Here is a 19,729-nt window from a genome sequence, read left to right as displayed (position 1 = left end):
GATCAAAAGGGTTTTATGAATTCCAGTTTTCTCAGCTTTAATTTGTTGTCTGTCTCTGTCTCTGTCTCTGTCTCTGTCTCTCTCTCTCTCTCACACACACACACACACACACACACTCACACACACAGAAATATTCTTCCCTAATTCCAGGTACAAAGGGGATTTGGGTGTTGGCTCATACCTTTGGGAAGTCAGTTGCCAAGGGTGGAGCTTAACTGAAAAATTCAAGGAACTGTTTGAATTTTAAGGGAAGTTCTTGCTTTCTCTGTTTCAGTTAAAATGTAATCTTACAAAATAAAGAGTCAGAGTCCAAATCAATTTAATTATTTGGAAGAGAGAGGAAGAGGAAGAGAGATTATTAATACATATGTTTACTTTTACTTCTTTTAATTGAGAAGTTAATTTGATTTCTGTTTTACCTACTATCTGGGGAGGAATTTAATTACTTAGGCTGGAGGATAGCAGTAGAAATGAAACCCTTTAAATTTTGTCTTTGGTTGGAGACTTCCAAAGAAAGGTGTGGGAAAGAGCAGTGTAGAATAACATGACACAGAGACATAGTGTTACTTTCTATAAAATTGGCAGCTTTAAATTGCTTCAATTTGCAAATACTTTCTCTTCTTACTCTCCCAAATAATACAAACACATGCTAATTTGCATGATAAATGTTTCTGAAAAGAATATTTCTACTGGAGGAGAGTTTTTTTTTTTAATTAATTTATTTTTTTATAAAAAGTTCTTTTTCTTTTTCTTTTTTATTTTATTTTTTTTTTAAGATTTTATTTATTTATTTATTTGACAGACAGAAATCACAGTAGGCAGAGAGGCAGGCAAAGAGATAGAAGGAAGCAGGCTCCCCGCTGAGCAGAGAGCCCGATGCGGGCCGATCCCAGGACCCTGGAATCATGACCTGAGCCAAAGGCAGAGGCTTTAACCCACTGAGCCACCCAGGCGCCCCTTCTTTTTTTTTTTTTAAAGATGCTTTTGGATAGTAGATTTGCTTAGGGAGGTCTCTCTGTATGCTGTACAATAAACATAAATCTTGGAAAATGAAATTGTAAATAATTCATTATATACTAAATTGAAAGTATTAAAGTTTTGATTTGGGCTCCTATAATTTAGGTGACAACAAAACAGAGAAAGTTTAGCCACAAATAAGGAGAGATTTTCAAAATAAGACATATGAGAAAGAGACTAACAAGATGGAGATTTTATTGCACAGAGCAGAAAAATTGTAGGGGAGATTTTATATTAACTTTGAAATCTGTCTATTTAAAAGCATATCACCAAGTGCTTCATTTGACACAAGCAACTAAAAGAATAAATAACCCAGGGTTACAACCAGAAAAATTGTAGAGGGGCCCCTGGGTGGCATCGTCAGTTAAGTGGCCCACTCTTGGTTTCAGCTCTGGTCATGATTTCAGGGTCCTGAGATCAAGCCCTAGGAGGGGCTCCACACTCAGTGCGGAGTCTTATTGGGATTCTTTCTCCCTCTCCCTCTGCTCTTCACACTCATGATCTCTCTCGCAAATAAATAAATAAATCTTTAAAAAAAAATAAAGAAAGAAAGATTTCAGGTGAGAAACAGTATGGATAAGTCTTGACTGTGAAGGGCAAGGACACTGAGGTGAGTTTCTGAGAAGGCCAGTAGCACACAGCTCCACACATCTTTGGCTGAACTAGCTACGAAGCAAGGGACTGATCTACAGCAATTAAGTTTTTGAGTGCCTCTTCTCTCTGGTCCGACCATTCTAAAAGGAGGAATTGAAATCCTTTCTGTCTCCTTTTCTTTTCTCAAGAGTGGCCTCCCTTTTCTATTTTTGCTGATTGTCTTTCCTACCAAGTTAAAAAAGAAAGCATTAATAAAGAGAAGCCTTCAGGGTTCCTGGATGGCTCAGTCAGTTAAGCATCCGACTCTTGATTTTGGCTCAAGTCCTGGTCTCAGGGTTGTGGGACTGAGCCCTGCATCAGATCCATGCTCTACTGGGGAGTCTTCTTGAGGATTCTCTCTCCCTCTCTACCTCCCCCTGCTCTTCCCTTCCCTCTCAAATAAATAAATAAATCTTTAAAAAAACAAAACAAACAAACAAAAAACAGAAAGAAGCCTCCCAAAAAGGGAAAAAAGAAAGAGAAACCTCTGTAAAAACAACCAGGCAGGGTTCAGTATGGGGTGATTGCTGATTATTCCATTTTGCATGGTGATGCTTACATAAAGAAGTTTGCTTTTGGTTTAAAGAAAGCCATATTGGGACAGAATAACACAGCTATAAAAAATTTTTTTTAAAAGACTTACTTATTTACTTAGAGAGAGAGAGTGTGCAAGTGGTTGGGAGAGGGGCAGAGGAAGAGGGAGTGAGAAAGAGAAGCTGGCTCCACACCCAGTGCAGAGCCTGACGCAGAGCCCAAATCAAGAGCCAGACTCTTAATCAACTGAGCCACCCATGCACCCCTCCCTCCCTTTTCAAACAGAGCTTAAAAAAAAAAACAACGAAGTAGTCATTCGCCCCATGAATGGGTTTCAAAGAGAGATGGAGGAATAATAAAGAAATAAGAGTCAACTTCTTAGGGAAGAAGAAAAGTGCTCACCAGTGGAGAGAGCAAAACAAACTGCCTTACTTCAGTTTTAGCGCCTCTCCTCTTGAGTTATTCCAATATGCCAAGCATTTCCTCAAGGCCCTTATATCCAGGTAATGCCTGCGACAGGACTTCCTGGAACAGGGGGCACAGACCAAAAGTTTACAAACATTAGAAACGTAACATAAATGAGTAGGACTTGATGGGTAGAAGAAATTAAGAATTGCTGGGTTTTAGAAGAGTCCAGGTCCTGCCAAAAAGGGATTCAAATAAAATCGAATTTTAAATATACAGATCGAGCAAAATACAACGGACTTGGCTGAGTTCAGCTGTAGGCTCATCATGAGTTTATTCCTTTCCTGGAGAATAGATATTAAATTCGTTTCCTCTTATATGTTAAGTATGTAAATAATACAGAAAATCAAAACTAATCAAGAGGAAGATCTACACAGGGCACAATTAACTGAGATTCTACTCACCTTAAGACAGGATATTTCCAGAACTTCAGACAATCTATGAATTAAAGGAATCCTAATTCTGATTTTTCTAATTTTAACAGGCTGGGGAATATAAAATATTTGTGTATGAACCTCTTTGAAAGGATGAAGCTTTTTTCTTTATAGGTTAAAAGTCATGGGGCACCTGGGTGGCTCAGTCAGTGAAGCATCTGACTCTTGATTTTGGCTCAGGTCATGATCTCGGGTTTGTGAAACAGACCCCTGCATTAGGCTCTGCTCTGGGCATGGAGCCTGCTTAAGATTCTCTCTCCCTCTCCTTCTGCCCTTTTCCCTTTCTATAAACAGTAACAACAAAAAGCCAATTACTACCCTTTCTGGTTTTTGCCTATACATCATTCTTCATGTTTCTAAGAATTTTCAAGTTGAAAGAGGTTCTGCTTGAAACACATGGAAGACTTGAATCAATGTGTTTTAGTAGAAAGGCTTCAAATCCAGAAGGATTAGTGTTTGGAAGATGGGGTTAAATGATTTATCTTTTGAAAACATATGAATAAATAGCTGCTCAGATTTAGGTAATAAAGTAATATTAAAAATTATCCAACATTCCTGAAATAGGCAACCTGAGTCACATTCAAGTCAGAGATGATCTGTGATAGCTCAACATTACCCTCTTCATTTTGGATATTTTGGTTTATTAGAATAGATGTAGTGATATCTCTTTCTTCCTTATTATACTTTCGTCTTCAGTAAAGGAGATATCAGTAGCTGCATTTACCACCTAATATTCCAAATATGACCTTATCTTTGGGGAACTTCCTGTCATTTTATACATCTGAAGTTTTCCTTTTTTTTTCCTTTCTTTTCTTTTTCTTTTTTTTTTTTTTTTTAAATACAAGCTCTATGTTCAATGTGGGGCTTGAACCCATTATTCCAATGTCAAGAGTGACATGTCCCATGGACTGAGCCAGCCAGGTACCCCTATGCATACGAAGGCTTCATAATGAAAACCTAAAAACACGAAAGCTTTAGAGCAATTAATACTTTTTTTTTCTTTTTTATGATAATATATCATAAAATGAGGAATCCTAAAGGCTGTTTAACAATTCTGAATATTGTTAAAATGCAATTTTAATGATAGAAAATAATCAGAGAAGAGAAAATAAGGGGAGAAAATAATCAGAAAATTTTTTGCAAAAAATTGAATATCAAGAAAGCCAAAGTCAATGATGGTTTTTAAAAAACTCTAAAGCCTGGGGCGCCTGGGTGGCTCAGTGGGTTGAAGCCTCTGCCTTCGGCTCAGGTCATGGTCCCGGGGTCCTGGGATCGAGCCCCGCATCGGGCTCTCTGCTCGACAGGGAGCCTGCTTTCCCCCCCTCTCTCTGACTGCCTCTCTGCCTCCTTGTGATCTCTGTCTGTCAAAGAAATTAAAAAAAAAAAAAAAACACTCTAAAGCCTAACTTTGCTTGTAAAAATGCCTTCATAGAGCTCTGCTAAACTTTGATAGAATCCTGGCAAATGCTAGTGTTGCATGAAAATGTTCAAACCACTATGTATTAGACACCTCTGTTAGGTCTCAGAAACTGTAAATGATGTTTCATTGCAGGACTAAAGTGAGGTCTTAACAAGGTCTTGTTTATTAAGTCCTGGCTTTGGTGTTTATGTTCTTCTGGGGAGAAGGCGTAACCTGTAAACTTTCTGCCTGGTAACCTCAATCTCCTCTGTTACTGTAAAGCATTGGACTCTTCTAAAGTTAAATAGCTTTATGGAGCCTGTTCTGTCTATTATTCAGATTCAGTAAGAAAACATTGTGAACCAAATTTAATGAGACACATCCGGCCACGGAAAAGAACGGCGAGAGCTCCAGTTCTTAGAACATGAAATAAGGGAGCCGCCTGGTGGCCAAAGTGGTACACCGTCCTGTCGCTGGATGCCTGAAGACGAGTGATTTTGTTTTATTAACATGACTGCAGAAGTCAAGAGTAAAAACACTGCAGTATGAACCAAAAAAGATAAAAACGTTTACTAATGGAGCTTTTTCTAAACCCACTAACTCTCACTTTTTCTAAAACCATACCTGCTGAAAGTAGTTTATAGATGATACCATTGCTCATTTATTTAAAATTCTCTCTCTCTCTCTCTCTCTCTCTCTCTCTCTCGCACATCTACACTTTTTCTCAGTGCTTATCACTTTGGTCAGTTTTAACCCTAAAGAGAGGCCACAAATCTCACAGAACAACTTCACTGACTGACTTATAGTTAGATGACTTTCAAGCACACAGAGAACTCAGATTAAGAAACCTGATTAGTAGAAGTTAAATGAAAATCTGCTTAAAAATTTAAAAACCAGGGCTCTTAGGGGGCTCCATAGGTTAAGTGTCTGCCTTCTGCTCAGGTCATGGTTTCAAAGTCCTGGGATTGAGCCCCACATCCGACTCCCTGCTCGGTGGGGCATCTGCTTTTCACTTTCCCTCTTTCCCTCACCCCCACCCCCGATCAAGTTCTCTCTCACTCTGCTCTTGCTCTCAAATAAATAAATAAAATCTTTTAAAAAATTTTTAAAAACCCCACTATTTTGGTATTAGCTTACCCATCAATTAAAATCAGTACTTCAGGGGCACCTGGTGGCTCAGTGGGTTAAAGCCTCTGCCTTCGGCTTGGGTCATAATCTCAGGGTCCTGGGATCGAGTCCCACATCAGGCTCTCTGCTCAGTGGGGAGCCTGCTTCTTCCTCTTTCTCTGCCTGCCTCTCTGCCTACTTGTGATCTCTGTCTGTCAAATAAATAAACAAAATCTTTAAAAAAAATCAGTACTTCAGGCCAAAAAAAAAAAAAAAAAAAAAAGACAAGACTCCCTCCATGATGCAAAAAGCTGACAACCTGGTAAGGATATAAAGTAAACAAGTAACTAGAAACTATTTAGTAGAGTGGTAGAAGATAAGGCTAGAAAAGTAAATTGCTACAACTTGGAATTTCAGGTTGAGGAGTTTGAACCATTGGGTAACTAGGTAAGAGTATTAACAAGATGACTGGCAACAGAGTGTAAAATTGTGCGGTACCTGGGTGTGGCTCAGTGGGTTAAAGCCTCTGCCTTCGGCTTGGGTCATGATCTCAGGGTCCTGGGATTGAGCCCCACATCCAGCTCTCCACTCAGCATGGAGCCTGCTTCCCCCTCTCTCTGCCTGCCTCTCTGCCTTCTTGTGATCTCTCTGTGTCAAATAAATAAAATCTTAAAAAAAAAAGTGTAAAATTGCTTAAAATAGGGAGAAACAAACAAAAAGACTAAATGCCTGTTGCAACAGGTCACAGTGGGGTTTTGAAACTCAGTTAAAAGGGGCAATGGGAGTTAAGGAGATACAGCTAAGAGTTTTTACTATAAAATTTTACTGAAAATGTTTACTTTTCTACATATGAGAGTATGTGTCTCCTAGAGGACTTCACCAGTGTCATGGATAAACAAGTTTAATAAACTTATTTACTTACTTTAAAAACTGAATAAAATTTTTACTTTAAAAGACCCAAGTAGGGTTACCTGGGTGGCTCAGTCAATTAAGCATCTACCTTTGGCCAGGTCATGGTCCCGGATGGAACAAATCCTGTGTCAGTCTCCCTGCTTCTCCCTCTGCCCCACTCCCCTCTAGCTCCCCTCAAGCTTTATCTACCCCCTCTCTCAAATAAATAAATAAAATCTTAAAAAAAAAAAAAAAGACCCGAGTAGTTCTGAAGTTCTACATGACATCTAAGGAGAATAATTTGTTTTCTTGAATATATTTTTCTTGGGAATTTATGCATATTTTCTATGCTGTCTTACATAAATTCTTGATTGTTTCAATCTATGGAAAGGTTAAGCAAAAGAAAACTTCCTCTTTTATCTGTTTCATTTATCCAATTAAAAACAAACCGAACATGCATTTAGGATACTTGTGTCCCTGAATAGTTAGCTTCTGGGTTTTTCTACCTTCCTTTTTAATTGTGGAGAGAGGAAAGGAAGTGCTCAAGGGTTGAGAAGTTAAGTAGGTTGAGGACAGGATGGGAGAAAGGAGCTCCAGCAGGAGGACTCGAGCACTTCTTGTGGAAGATCACCCATCTACCCTTGACACAACTTCCTCATTATCTTTCCACCATCTGCCATCTTAGGCTATCTTTTTATTGTTATTGCTCCTTTTTTTTTTCTATTTTCTCCTTTTAAGGCTGCTCTTGAAACTCATTTTTATAGCAAGCACCACCCCCAATGGCCTAGCATATTACTATGTGCAACAAGTTGGTATTAGACTCAACTCAAAGAGATAAAAGATAAAGAATGAAAGATAGGCATTCACTCAAAAAGATAAAAAAAAGATAAAATTGAACTTCTGTGTGGCTTACCTAGAGAAGACTCTGTTCTTGAATCATTTCTACAGGTAATAGGTGAAAGGTGTCTGCACACGTTTTTGGAACCAAAAACTGGAACACATGACGTCAAAATTGTTCTATTTTAAAAATCTATAAAGGCAATGAGCTGCATATTCTCTGAGATTTTAAATTTCTCTCATTCTTTTGCCATATTAGGACCTTGAAGTTACAATCTTTGCCTTTACAGTGCTCATCTCAGTAGTTAGTTGGGTCCCATTGGTTCTCTTTAATCCTGACCCAACCTGCTGCTGCTGCCTCTCCATCACTGACTCAACCTTGTTTTCAATTAGCAAGAATCGCGCCTCGGATAGACCTCATTGGCTATGATACTGCCACTGTGCAAAGCTCAACTTTGTTTTAAGGCCCTCATTATCTCTTGCCAGTCCCACACTAGTTCCTATGCTCTATATTCAGTTCTTTCCTCTCAGTTGATTCTTTATATTACCAGCTGAGTTTCTTAAGTAGAAACTCCTCTGCTTAAATTCTTCCACTGACTTCCAGGGTAAGTCCAAACTGTTAGCATAGCATGCTAGCTCTTTTGTGATATAGTCCCAGCTGGGTCATCTGGGTTCTTCTGTGCCATTTCCCTTCGTAACTTTCACTTAGTATCCCAAACTCTATTCCAATCTAATATCCTCCTGGCCCCTTGAAAAAGCTCCACCCTCTCAGCCCCTCTGTAGGGCTTCATGGGTGCTATAACATCTGCTGAGAGGGCCATGGCTCATCTCTTAATTAATTCTTACTCATATTTTAAGACAGTGAGGAAAAGTTCTTTCAAAAGGAGAAATTGTCTGATTCAGTAAGAGTGCATTAGATACCTTTGCCATGTACTTCCATAATACACTGGACTTTCACTCTATCATAATACTTACAACCTGTACTATAATATTCTCCAAATCAACTATGAGCAACTTGAGAGTGGCGCTGTGTCTTTTATCTACGATGGTACTTGTTACACACAGGGTGTTCAGAAATTTTTTTGATGCGCCTTTGAAAAAGGAACTTACTGATCACAACGAAAACTGCATTTTATTTGCAGTTTCTCTCATGCCCTCACTCTAATCACTTTCCTTTCTAATCTATCCTGCATACCTCTCAGTCCAAACTTCTTTAAAAATTTCTGTCAAGGTCCTTCCTAGCTAAGATTTGGTCTCCTTGTTGGCTATGACAGCAAGTCTAGACACCTGGGTCTGGTTTTCAAAAGATATTTGGATCTACTTCTTATTTCCAGTCCCTATTCTTCCTTATCTGTCTCTGGTCACTTCAAATTTCCTGCCTTCATTTTTCCTACTGAAACCTCACCTATCCTTTCAAGACTCTCTTCAATAATCATTTCCTCACTAAAGTCTTCTTTGGCTCTTTAAACACATATTGAACATGTAGTTTACCACTAACTTGGGCACTTAACATGTCATCTTGTTTGGATGTAACTATTTCTTCTTAGGCCTTTACTCCTCCACAAGGTGGTTTAAGTTCCTGGTGGGCAGGAATAATAGCAAACTTTTTGGATCTCTCAGTACAGTAATAGTGATTCAATTTCCAAAAAATGAGTAATAACACATTATAATAATAAAATGAAAGCTGCCTAAATATATAATTTAATTTGAAAAAGACTAGAAAATAAGGGGAAAATTCATTATTAGAAAGATTAATCACTAGCTAAAGTTAGTCATTTGCAGAGGCTGTAAACTAGGAAGATGGATCAGATAGATGTAGGTGTAAATGAAAATAATTTTTACTTGTGAGACGTTCTTATTAAAAGATTCAGTAGGTCATTATGTATTTTTCCCAGGCCATCATATTTTCTCTAAGGACATTTAGTTATCATCCTGAATATTACATAGTGGGTCCTGTAGAGAATTGCAACAGTAGCCCATAACATTGTATTGTCAATGTAGGGCATGCAAATCAAAAGGGAAATGGTGCCCCAAATCTATTATCCCTAAAATATTAAGTGCCTACAAGAGTAGGCCATGCTTCTCCTAAAACAAATATTCCCTTGGCATCTACTTAAGGCAGGTCTGACACTTTTTTTCTATTGTTTATAAAATTTTTATTTTTATTTTTTTAAATAATCTCTACGTGAGGCTCAAACTCACCACAAGACCAAAGGTCACATGCTCTACCAATCGAGTCAGCCAGGCACCCGAGTCTAGCATTCTTTTAAAACATGGCTATCCTGTGGATTTATACAGGATCTTACTCCAGGACGCTTAGCTAATACAGTGAATTCATCTGGAGTCAAAAACAATATGGGGTCCCTGGGTGGCTCAGTCAGTTAAGTGTCTGCATTCGGCTTCGGTCATGCTTAGCGGTGAACCTGCTTTCCCCCTCGCCTGCTGGTCCCCCTGCTCGTGCTCTTGCTTTCTGACAAACAAAATCTTTAAAAATATCTATGATGCCTTCACAAACTCATATTGCATTTTAACTTTTAAATGCAATATTTAGGACTTTTTTTTTAAAAGATTTTATTTATTTATTTGACAGAGAGAGAGAGAGATCACAAGTAGGCAGAGAGGCAGGCAGAGAAAGGGGGAAGCAGGCTCACTGCCAAGCAGAGAGCCCGATGTGGGGCTCGATCCCAGGACCCTGAGATCATGACCTGAGCCGAAGGCAGAGGCTTAACCCACTGAGCCACCCAGGCGCCCCTATTTAGGGCTTTTTATTGTAATTTTTTAAATGCAAACAACTTTTAAATGCAGTATTTAGGACTTAAATGCAATAAAAAGGACTTTTAAAAACATGAGGATCTAACTTAAAAGATTATTTGATGATGTTTAGTACAAACACATCAATGTTAGGCCAGTAGAGACAGTTGTTTTGGTACCTGTTAGCATTTCAGTAACAGCAAATTGCTTCATGTATGTTCCTGGCTATTCTTTTTACTGCTGGGCCATTCTTGCTTTTATTTTTGAATTTTCTTGCCATAACCAGAGATTTTAAACTATTAGTTCAAAGCAAAATGGGAAATACATTGAATCCCATTTTACCAGTTCTGTGGCTTTGGACAAGACATTTAACTTCCCTGAACCAGTTTTCTAATTTTTAAAATGGGGACAATGTGTATTTTATTTATTCTACATATGTAGAATTAACTACCACAGTGCCTAGTATACAGAAAGTGTGCAACTATTCTTTTTTTTTTTCTTAAAGATTTTTTATTTATTTGACAGACAGAGATCACAAGTAGGCAGAGAGGCAGGCAGAGAGAGAGAGAGAGGAGGAAGCAGGCTCCCTGCAGAGCAGAGAGCCTGACACGGGGCTCGATCCCAGGACTCTGGGGTCATGACCTGAGCCGAAGGCAGAGGCTTTAACCCACTGAGCCACCCAGGCGCCCCTGCAACTATTATTCTAATGTTAGTTGATTTTTAAAAAACTGTATCATATTGAGTAATGAGTATATTAAAACATTTACTATTCTGGTGCAAAACACCTAAAATATCACACTAACAGTCATAATTTCTGGGGACCTAATAAAATCAAAAGATACAATTACTGTTGTCATTAATATGATCTTTAATAAATGGAATAATGCACCATTTTACAGCAAGCCTTTTTTAAACCTAAAGAACTGTCTTAAAATTTCCTTCTCCAATGTCTCTGTAGCAATACAATCTTTTTATTTAGGTTTATATATATCAAAGCATTTACTTACAATTATTCATAAAAAACTCTTTAGTGGCTTAATGTCAGCTTTCATAGTGGCATCCATAGATAATACAAAAGAAAAGTGATTTGCTTTATTTCATACTCACACTGATCCATCAAACACAACTTACACAGCATAGCAAGGTCTCAGACGGCTTTTACAAAAGCAAAAATAACTGAAAGTAATTATTCATAAATTCATATGATATTCTATCTGTAATGTAAGAGCAAAACACACCAACAAAAGATACCCGTTAACAAGAAAGAGGGTTCTGAGGAATTGCCAATATTTTTCAGCCTTTCTTATTCCAGAAAAGCATCCTCAGAAATGAATACTCTGTAGCTTATGTTTCTCCTGTCCATTCAGAAAAAGCACGGCAGCTACACATCTCCATGTTTCAGCTACTACAATACCCTAAGAGTTAGTGTACTTTACAATTATCCACTTATCTTCATTTGAAAAATTATCAACAGAAAATTAAGGATGATTCCAGCTTATACAAACACTTACACAATATAATTTCCATGGAAACATGACGAGGCATACAAAAACTTTAAATAAATAAATGTGACGAGAAAAAGAAAAGCCACAGAAGCCAAGCAATTCAGTTTTAACCAGAACCTATCTTTGAATTGCATCTTTTAGTAATTTAGTTTTCTTACTGTTAAGCTCCTTTAAAAATATGTTTCCCTATCATACTTAAGAGGATTGGTAATAAGGTGAAGAGCCTGAGACAAGAGACTGGTTACAAATAACTTCACTGCTAGGATTTTAAGTCTACAGCATATCAATTTGGAGCTTTGATTTGTCTGATTGAAGGAAAAATTCTATTTGGATATAACAAGGTGATAAACAGCTTACCATAGGTTACCTCCTCAAAACCATCCAAACTATTACTAAGGCTATAAACTCATTAATTCACTTTTAGAAGAGTTTTATAATGTTGAATTACTTCAAGAAAATTTTATCTCAGAGGAATAACTTTACTAAGTTCTCCTATTAAAAAACAAAGCAAAATGAAATGATTTGTCCCATCATGTATAACCATTTACCCAAAGAAGAGAAATGGTTTTAAGATGATGCTTCAACTCTAAGGCCTAAATAGGCTGCAACACGTAGCCAGTTGGTTGAGTCATTTCCCTCTATTCAGTAACTACAGAACTGGGCAAGTTTTTATAATTAATGAAATCTGATGTTATGTCTATGTAAATTAAGTCAAATCATAAGATGAAACATTAAATGAACTGTATATGCAACAAACACTTTAAATATTCAACTGGACTAATTGCTTGTTTGTTACCAATTAGTTTCTCATGTGCAAAGGATGAAAAGGACCCTGAGTTTTTAAGTAATATTATGTCTATAGAATGAGTCTAACACATGAAGATGTTTCTGAAATCTAAAAGTACAAAAAAAAAAAAAAGGAAAAAACCTATATGTTGCCTTTTGAAACATTTTTTGAAAGTTGTAATTTTTTTAAAAATTCAATCATAAAATGGATTACCCTAGCGATGTGATTTATTTCTTAAGATTTCTTCTCTTAAACTTTAGAATCTGGGTTGCAAATTAAGTTCAAAAAAATGAATGTCACTACAATTAATAGTAAAACTATGAACATCACATAATAACAGAATTGGAATTTTCAAAATATGATAGATTTATTTGGGGCATAATTCTAATATACAGCATTAAATCTTCTGAATTACTTACTTTCAAATGTATCAGCCACGAGATAAAATCCTGGATTTTTTTTTTATATGCACAAACACTCAACTTTAACCAGCCACTTAAAAGTTAAATGAAAGTCGTTATAGTCCAGTCTATGTTGCAAAATAATAAGTATTTCAAAAGTGGTCTGCAAAAATGTCCATAGATAATACCTGATTATTATAAGGTTTTTGAAAGGTAATCTTGCATTTTGTGTTTAATATTTGATACAAGGAAAAGTGTAAAATGTTGTGGCTCAATTATAATGCTAAGCTTGCTGCAATATAGGTTAAAAATTTTAATGGCAAAATTATATATAATTCTGTATGCATGGCTTTTTAGTTAGAACTAATGAGAATATAAAATTATAAAACTCCACAATTTAGTAGGAAATGTTAGATAATACAAAACTCAAATTAAGAGCTGATTTTCTGACAATCTGATGGTTGGATCCATTGTCAAACAATTCAGATGTTACTACATCTCAAATTCTCAATTCTATCCTACTGAACTATTATTTAAATGGGAGTAATGAATTCGAATATAATGTAAAATATAATTTTAGGTGTTCTTAAGTATAAATAGTTATTAAAATAGGGCTGAGAAGGAAATGCTAAGGGAACCAAAGCAGTTTTGTCTGAAGAACTGAGACTTAGATGTTAATTGAGAAGCTTGAAGCATAATGAAAAATGACAATACTGGAGAAGATGGCCAACTTTTTTTTTTAACTGCTGGAGGAGACAAATGCACATAAAATAAAACAGGAGGGAAGCAGAATAGACATGAAGAAAACTTTCCTGACACAGAAGATTGCAACTCAGATAACCAAGGGATACAGCAAGTCAGACACAAACTAAAAGGCAGTTGAAGGAAAGTAATGGGTAGGTGCACCAGAGCACCCTGAGATTTCTTTTCTTCTATACTAGTTTAATCTGAGAAGCTATAGAAAAGCCTTCTTTTGATAATAATATTTGTGTAACTAGCTCAAACAGTGATTTGCCAGATTTACTAAGTCAAGGAATATATTTAAGAGTGGATCATGCAAGGTAGTTTTGGCTAACATTTGCATAGTTCAGAATCTACAAATTAAAATGCAATTTTATCTGCTGAAGAGCGAACTGACAGCAAAAAGTATATTTAGAAACATCTCAGTCTGAAAAAAACTCCTGGGGTGTGTGTGGGAGTGTTACACAGGTCTAGATAATCAACTGTGTGTACAATTTCTAATAAGTTAGCTTGAAGATAAAGTAATATATAAAGCAATCTATGAATAGTTATATAATGACCTACACATAACTCGAAGTAAGTTCAACATAAATTTATAGAAGGCTGTTCAGGAGTACAATGTAATCTCAAGTTCTAGGAGCTAACTACCTCCAATGAAATATTCATTTCCATAAATATTGAAAAAAGAAACAAAAAAAATTATTGAAGTATTCTTCCATTTAAAATGACTTTGAGGATGGAAAGTTCAGCAAATAGCTGTGGCCTACCACGTATTCTATTTGGCTTTAGATGCCAAACTTGAAAATATTTTAAATAAAAACACTTGCTAAATTTTGTGACAATTCCCACTGAAACACATACTTACTTGAATGCTCCTACCTTTAATTATTTTCACATTCAGAACCAATGTACATTTTCTGCAGTAAGTGGGTACGTGTAAGGAAGCTATCGAAACTGCTTTGTAAAAAAGGATACCTTTGTATCCTTTCTATGTCTTCCTCAATTAGCTCTTTGGATTAGCAAAATCTTCTCTAAGTCATTACAAGCAGAAATTTTCAAGATGGAGTCAAAGGATTGATGAGACTTAAAAGCCATGTTAAATTAATTCCTCCAAGTCAAGTATGGCATCAATTTAGGGAAAAATCTTTGTTCTCATAAGCCACCTTCACTTTTCCCTTAAAATTTACTTTACCTTTAGTTCTACAATGCAAGAATATTAGGAGTAAAGAGAAGAGAAATAATTTTAGGATTCCTGATGGCAGATGTGGGGTTGAATTTCATCTTGAATTGGTAATTATTTCTCAAGCAACAGCCAGCATAGACATGTCCACATGTCTTATGTTCGTCTAACTTTGAAAGTGATTAAGGTATCTGGTTTGGCCTATATACAAGCCATATTTGTGCTGGTGTGTAATGACTGAATTTCTTACAAAATGTCACTATATCACACATCCTGTCATAGAGTGTGTAGGCAGTGTGGTGTGGATGAGAGAGATGTGGAGAGGCAAACCCAAGTTAAAATCTAGCTTTCTCTATTACTAGGATGTGGAACTTGGGCAAATGACTTAGCTTTTCTTTGCTTCAATTTCCTCAATCTGCAAAGTGGAAATATTAACTATGATCTTTAAATAGTTGCTATGAGGATTAGAAGAGTTGTGAATGTATATCCCAGCATTCAGTATATAACAAATCATCAGTTACTGTTATTCAAATCCTGTGCCCTTTCATAACATTTTACACTGATATTGGTTTCTTTTTCCCCAAATTATTAATTTTAAAAGGGGGAACATTGTTAGGAATTATGATTAAATAATTTTTGTCTAAACCCAATTCAAATCAAGTTCTTTAAATTATCTAGTTCTGACATACAGTTAGGATAGTTCAGGGAATTAATATTAGGATTTGATTACCTATTATGATGCTTTTAAGGTTGTAACACTAGCAAAGTGAATTTTAATATTTTTTCACTAAATGGCCTTTATTTAAAGGATCCAAATGCTTTTCTACATGCAAAATATTGACAGCAGTTAAATATTCGCTTTAAGAAACATTATTAGATGAATAAAGTTAGCAAATATTTTAAGTAATTTTGCTTGCTTGTATATTACAGATTCTAAATTGGTCTGATGTACAATTTTTACTCTTCCTATTTTTTAAGGATCTACTAAAAAAACCAGGGAAAGAAAATTATTTGTTTTAAACATGCTTGCATGAAATGGGAAACTTAAAAGGATTCTTTTATTTTGGTATATAAATTCTTGAAAGCATTTTAATATTAAACATCAAAAAAAAAAAAAAAGATGCTGGAAAAATTACAACCAAGTAGCCTCAACACAAAGTAAGGTAGGATAACTTCCGTCAGGAAATGATCAGTTAGATCTCAAATGGTCATTTAGCCTCAATTGGAGAAGGAATGTGATTTACTTTGATTCAAAGATATCCTACACGTGTTTGAAAATAATGAAATGCAGCTTAAAGACATTTAAAGGCAAGAGAACTAAGTGAAAATTTGGTGAGAAAGATATAAATAATTTGTTACATAGATAGAAAAATAATTATGCAAGAAGACTGAAAAATGTTAAGTATCTGAATCAAGAGAAGGGCCAATAAAACACAAAAGGTGGATATCCTGGGCACTAAAAAAATCATCTTACTTCTAAAAATTCAAAACTGTGTTCAGCCATCCATCAGCATAAATGTGAAGTGTTATAACATCTAACTCATAGGATTATAATAGATGACAAAAACCAGAAGCCTTATATAGTAAATTATAAATATCTTGGACAGCAAATTGGGAAACTTATGTTATCTTTAGCTAAATGATGAAGATAGAGGAATACAAGTGAGAAAACATTGTTCAGGAGATAAAAACCTAAAAGCAAGAATATGGGCATTTGTGTTTTTCTCTTAGCTTTTAATCTTTCAGAGAAATCTTAGAACTTAGTTAAATAACATCTATTAAGTACTCTGAGAATCTGGAAAAATTAAGTGAGAACATCACTGTTTGCAAATTGATAGAAAATAATTTGTGCTTATAAAAAAAGTCCCTTATTTGACATAAAGTGCTTTATTTTTAAAAAACATGCTGAGGTTGTTGTTTAGAGATAACTATCAGTAAGGAAAGAAGCAAAGGAAGCTTTTTAAAAAACAATATGACTTGAAGGATACTTAATGTGTTATCACTAAAAGGTATATTCTAATATAATGTAAATAATAAATGCTGCTCATATATCAAAGATCATATGAAAAGCTGACAAAAAGACAAATTATGAAAATGGGGTTAGTGAAGAAACAGTTTTGAAAAAAGAGAGGTAAGCCTCAGTCTGCTCAAAAATGATAGGTTTGGCAGCAATCTTTCCTTCCACAGGGATTTGGCATGCCAGATGAATGATTTTTCCACACAGTGTTTTAGGTCATGGGAAGAGGACTCATTTTCAGATAAAGTCACCAGGCATTGCAGGGAAGAGAATAAAAAGTTACTACTGGTTCAAAACTATGAATTACTTTTGAAGTTATTTTAAATAGGAAATGTAATTTTATTTGAGTCAAAGATGGCCTATTCAGAGAATGAAGGCTATAACACTATATAGTCTTAACCATCTACCTACTTAAAAATTCCTTAGAAGTATAGCTCTGTAAGTTTTCCAATAAAAATGTGCTTCTTAAATAAATGAATATGGATCATGAACATACATATAAAAATAAAATAAAAGGAAGAAAGGCTAATATTTGACTTCGTTTACTTTGTTCTATGCTCTCTTATGAACTTCCAAAAACCAGAACCAAATATGTTTATTAAAATGCCTGGAAAGAAACATTTAGGACTTGGAAGGTTAAAAGAAATGGCATTTCAAGTTAGGTTTTGGTAGTTCCTTTTTTAGAGCCCTTTGAGACAATGTTTCTGCATTCTCCATAAGGAGAGAGAAAGCAAGAAATCAGGTAGCTGCTCTCTCTTGTGCAAAAATCAATGCCATAGAACTGACCTGCCAAAAGTATGGGGGTTGGGGCAGAAAAATGTATTTACTATGGAAGAATGTGTGCTCTGTTAGGAAGAGAGCTTACAAGAAAGCTTATTTGTGGACTATAGACTATTGCACATTCAACAAAACACAAGAGAAAAGAATGTCCAACAGATAATATGTTCAGGAACAGTTCAACATATAAACTAGCTTGTGCCCAGAAATAAAACATGGATATCAGACACCACTGCAGTCAAACCTGTCTTAATTTGCTTCTGCTTTAATGACCTTTAGAAACTGGTCCAAACTGATTATCAGCAATACATTGTTTTTGCTTTTTTTCTTAAAAAAATATTTTGAGACCACTTTTGATACACACACATATAATTCTGTGGTCATAACAGACAAATATAACTTTAATGAGACTAAACAAAAGTGCAAAACTTAAAAAAACAAAATTAAAAAATATGGAAGCATAAGCTAAATTTTTCTGCATAGCTGAAATCTATTTAAAGCAAGTCCTGTTGCAGGGTGGGAGAGGGTACTGACAGGAAGATAAAGCAGTTTTTTTAAAAGGTCTTCTGCACGTTTAAATGATGCAAAAAATAATTTCACTCCATAGGCTTGAAAATATTTCACAGACAGTTCATTCCTATATCTTTAGAGACCATGGTTGTGGCAGTGCCTCCTTCTGCAAGGTAAACTGCGGTGCTGGATTTGGAATGAACTGCCCTGTCACTGCCATTGTTGTTGACCTCACAGTCCAGTGGTTCAGTGGAGATGACCCAGGTGGAGGGGCGCCACCGCTTAAGAGAATAGGGAGTTTTCACACGTTTCTTAATCTTTTCACCAGATCCTGATTTGCCATCTTGTGTTGACTCACCGACTGAAAATAAAAGGACAGGAAAATAAACTATATATAAAGAAACTATTAAATAGTAAGAAATTAGGGTTGTAACTCAAGAACAGATCAAACTAATATCTGCAGGAGGTATTAATAGACATTACTTGAAATTCATGATGCCAGGCAATTATTTTCTAGGCAAACCTTAACCAACTTATTCTGAGACTCTTTAAGCCCAATCGTTTTCATAACTGGTTGGATTATTCTACTGGGCAAGCAAAAACAGAAGAGAAAATTGGAAGTTTTCAGCTGTATTCTCAAATTCTCTCCTTGTTGGTAGTGTTCCTAACTTGGCAAAATGCATTTAATCATTCTACTTAATGTTCAAAGCAGATTAAAGGTACATGGCATATAATATTTTCAGAAGAATGATATAAATACTATAGTATTAATTTTCTGGTAATTTCCCCTTCCCACAACTGAAAAGACATTTTATTGCTGTGGAGCCCTGCTATAGGGTGTATCAATTGGCCTATAATACAAGCCACTCAAATAAGGGGATAGATTCTGATTTTTTTCTTTTTTTAAGGAAACTCTAGGCCCACATGGAGCTCAAACCCATATGCCAAGATCAAGCTGCATGCTCCACTGACTGAGCTAGGTAGGTGCCCCCTACTGATTAATTTCTGAGAGCCAAATCCCTTTAGGCCATTTTGTAGTCCTTGACAACAACCATAAAACATAACTGCTTTCTTTCCATAAAGTGCTGTCAGCCTAAAAGAGAAATCACTTGTATAATGATGACTATTAAAGATTTTGGTGTGCTGTCTTGTGTTATAATCTCTTTGGTGCTAGAAACCATGTATCAAGTTATCTGTTTAGGGGACCTGTGGCAAGATGCCATAGGCAGGCAGGAGGAGGCTCAACACGTAACTCTTGGACAAGATGATACTAAAAAAAAAAAAAAAATCCCCCCAAGACCAAGAACTTCAGTTTAAAAAAAAATGATTTTTTTTCTGAATTTTCTCCAGATTTTAAAGATTTAAGGTTAGGTCTGATAAAATCTGTATGTACATAACAGATATTAAAATACTCAACAAGTGTTTCAAAGTTCTACTGACATCATTTTACCTGGAGCTTTCAAACTCGTATTTACTTAGTTTCAACCATTCACAGCAAGTACGTGAATTGCATTATGAACCAGCAGCTACGTAAGGCATGTGTTAAAGTTGGTATTAAGTTCTGACTGTTGTGACATTGACTACCAACAACAAAAAATTACTTTTTTTCTTTACAACAGTCTGATTACTTTTGAGTCCAACCAAGTGGCTTACCATGTTTCCAAAAGCGGTAAAAATAAGTAACTGCAAGTTGAAAACACAATTCAATTTTATCTAAGTAATTAAACGGTCCCAAAAGACAAG

At 35.7% G+C, this 19,729-nt stretch overlaps 1 protein-coding gene and 1 pseudogene across 3 annotated transcripts in view; both read right to left on the bottom strand.

The window, feature by feature from the left end:
* Nucleotides 1–7,678: 7,678 nt before the first annotated feature.
* Nucleotides 7,679–7,767, bottom strand: LOC116597947 (annotated as a pseudogene).
* A 3,149-nt stretch (nucleotides 7,768–10,916) lies between these two features.
* BMPR2 (bone morphogenetic protein receptor type 2) overlaps nucleotides 10,917–19,729 on the bottom strand; it is a 207,957-nt gene continuing 199,144 nt past the window's right edge. For all 3 annotated transcript variants that reach the window (XM_032354461.1, XM_032354462.1, XM_032354463.1), the window contains one exon: nucleotides 10,917–18,347. In XM_032354461.1, the coding sequence (XP_032210352.1) occupies nucleotides 18,097–18,347 (251 nt within the window). In that variant the 3' untranslated portion in view covers nucleotides 10,917–18,096. The remainder of the gene's footprint in view (nucleotides 18,348–19,729) is intronic.

This window comes from Mustela erminea, chromosome 8 (assembly GCF_009829155.1).
Source record: "Mustela erminea isolate mMusErm1 chromosome 8, mMusErm1.Pri, whole genome shotgun sequence".
Classification (NCBI taxonomy): Eukaryota; Metazoa; Chordata; class Mammalia; order Carnivora; family Mustelidae; genus Mustela; species Mustela erminea.
Note: the sequence above shows the minus strand (reverse complement) of the source record. Positions and strands in the feature narration are given on the sequence as shown.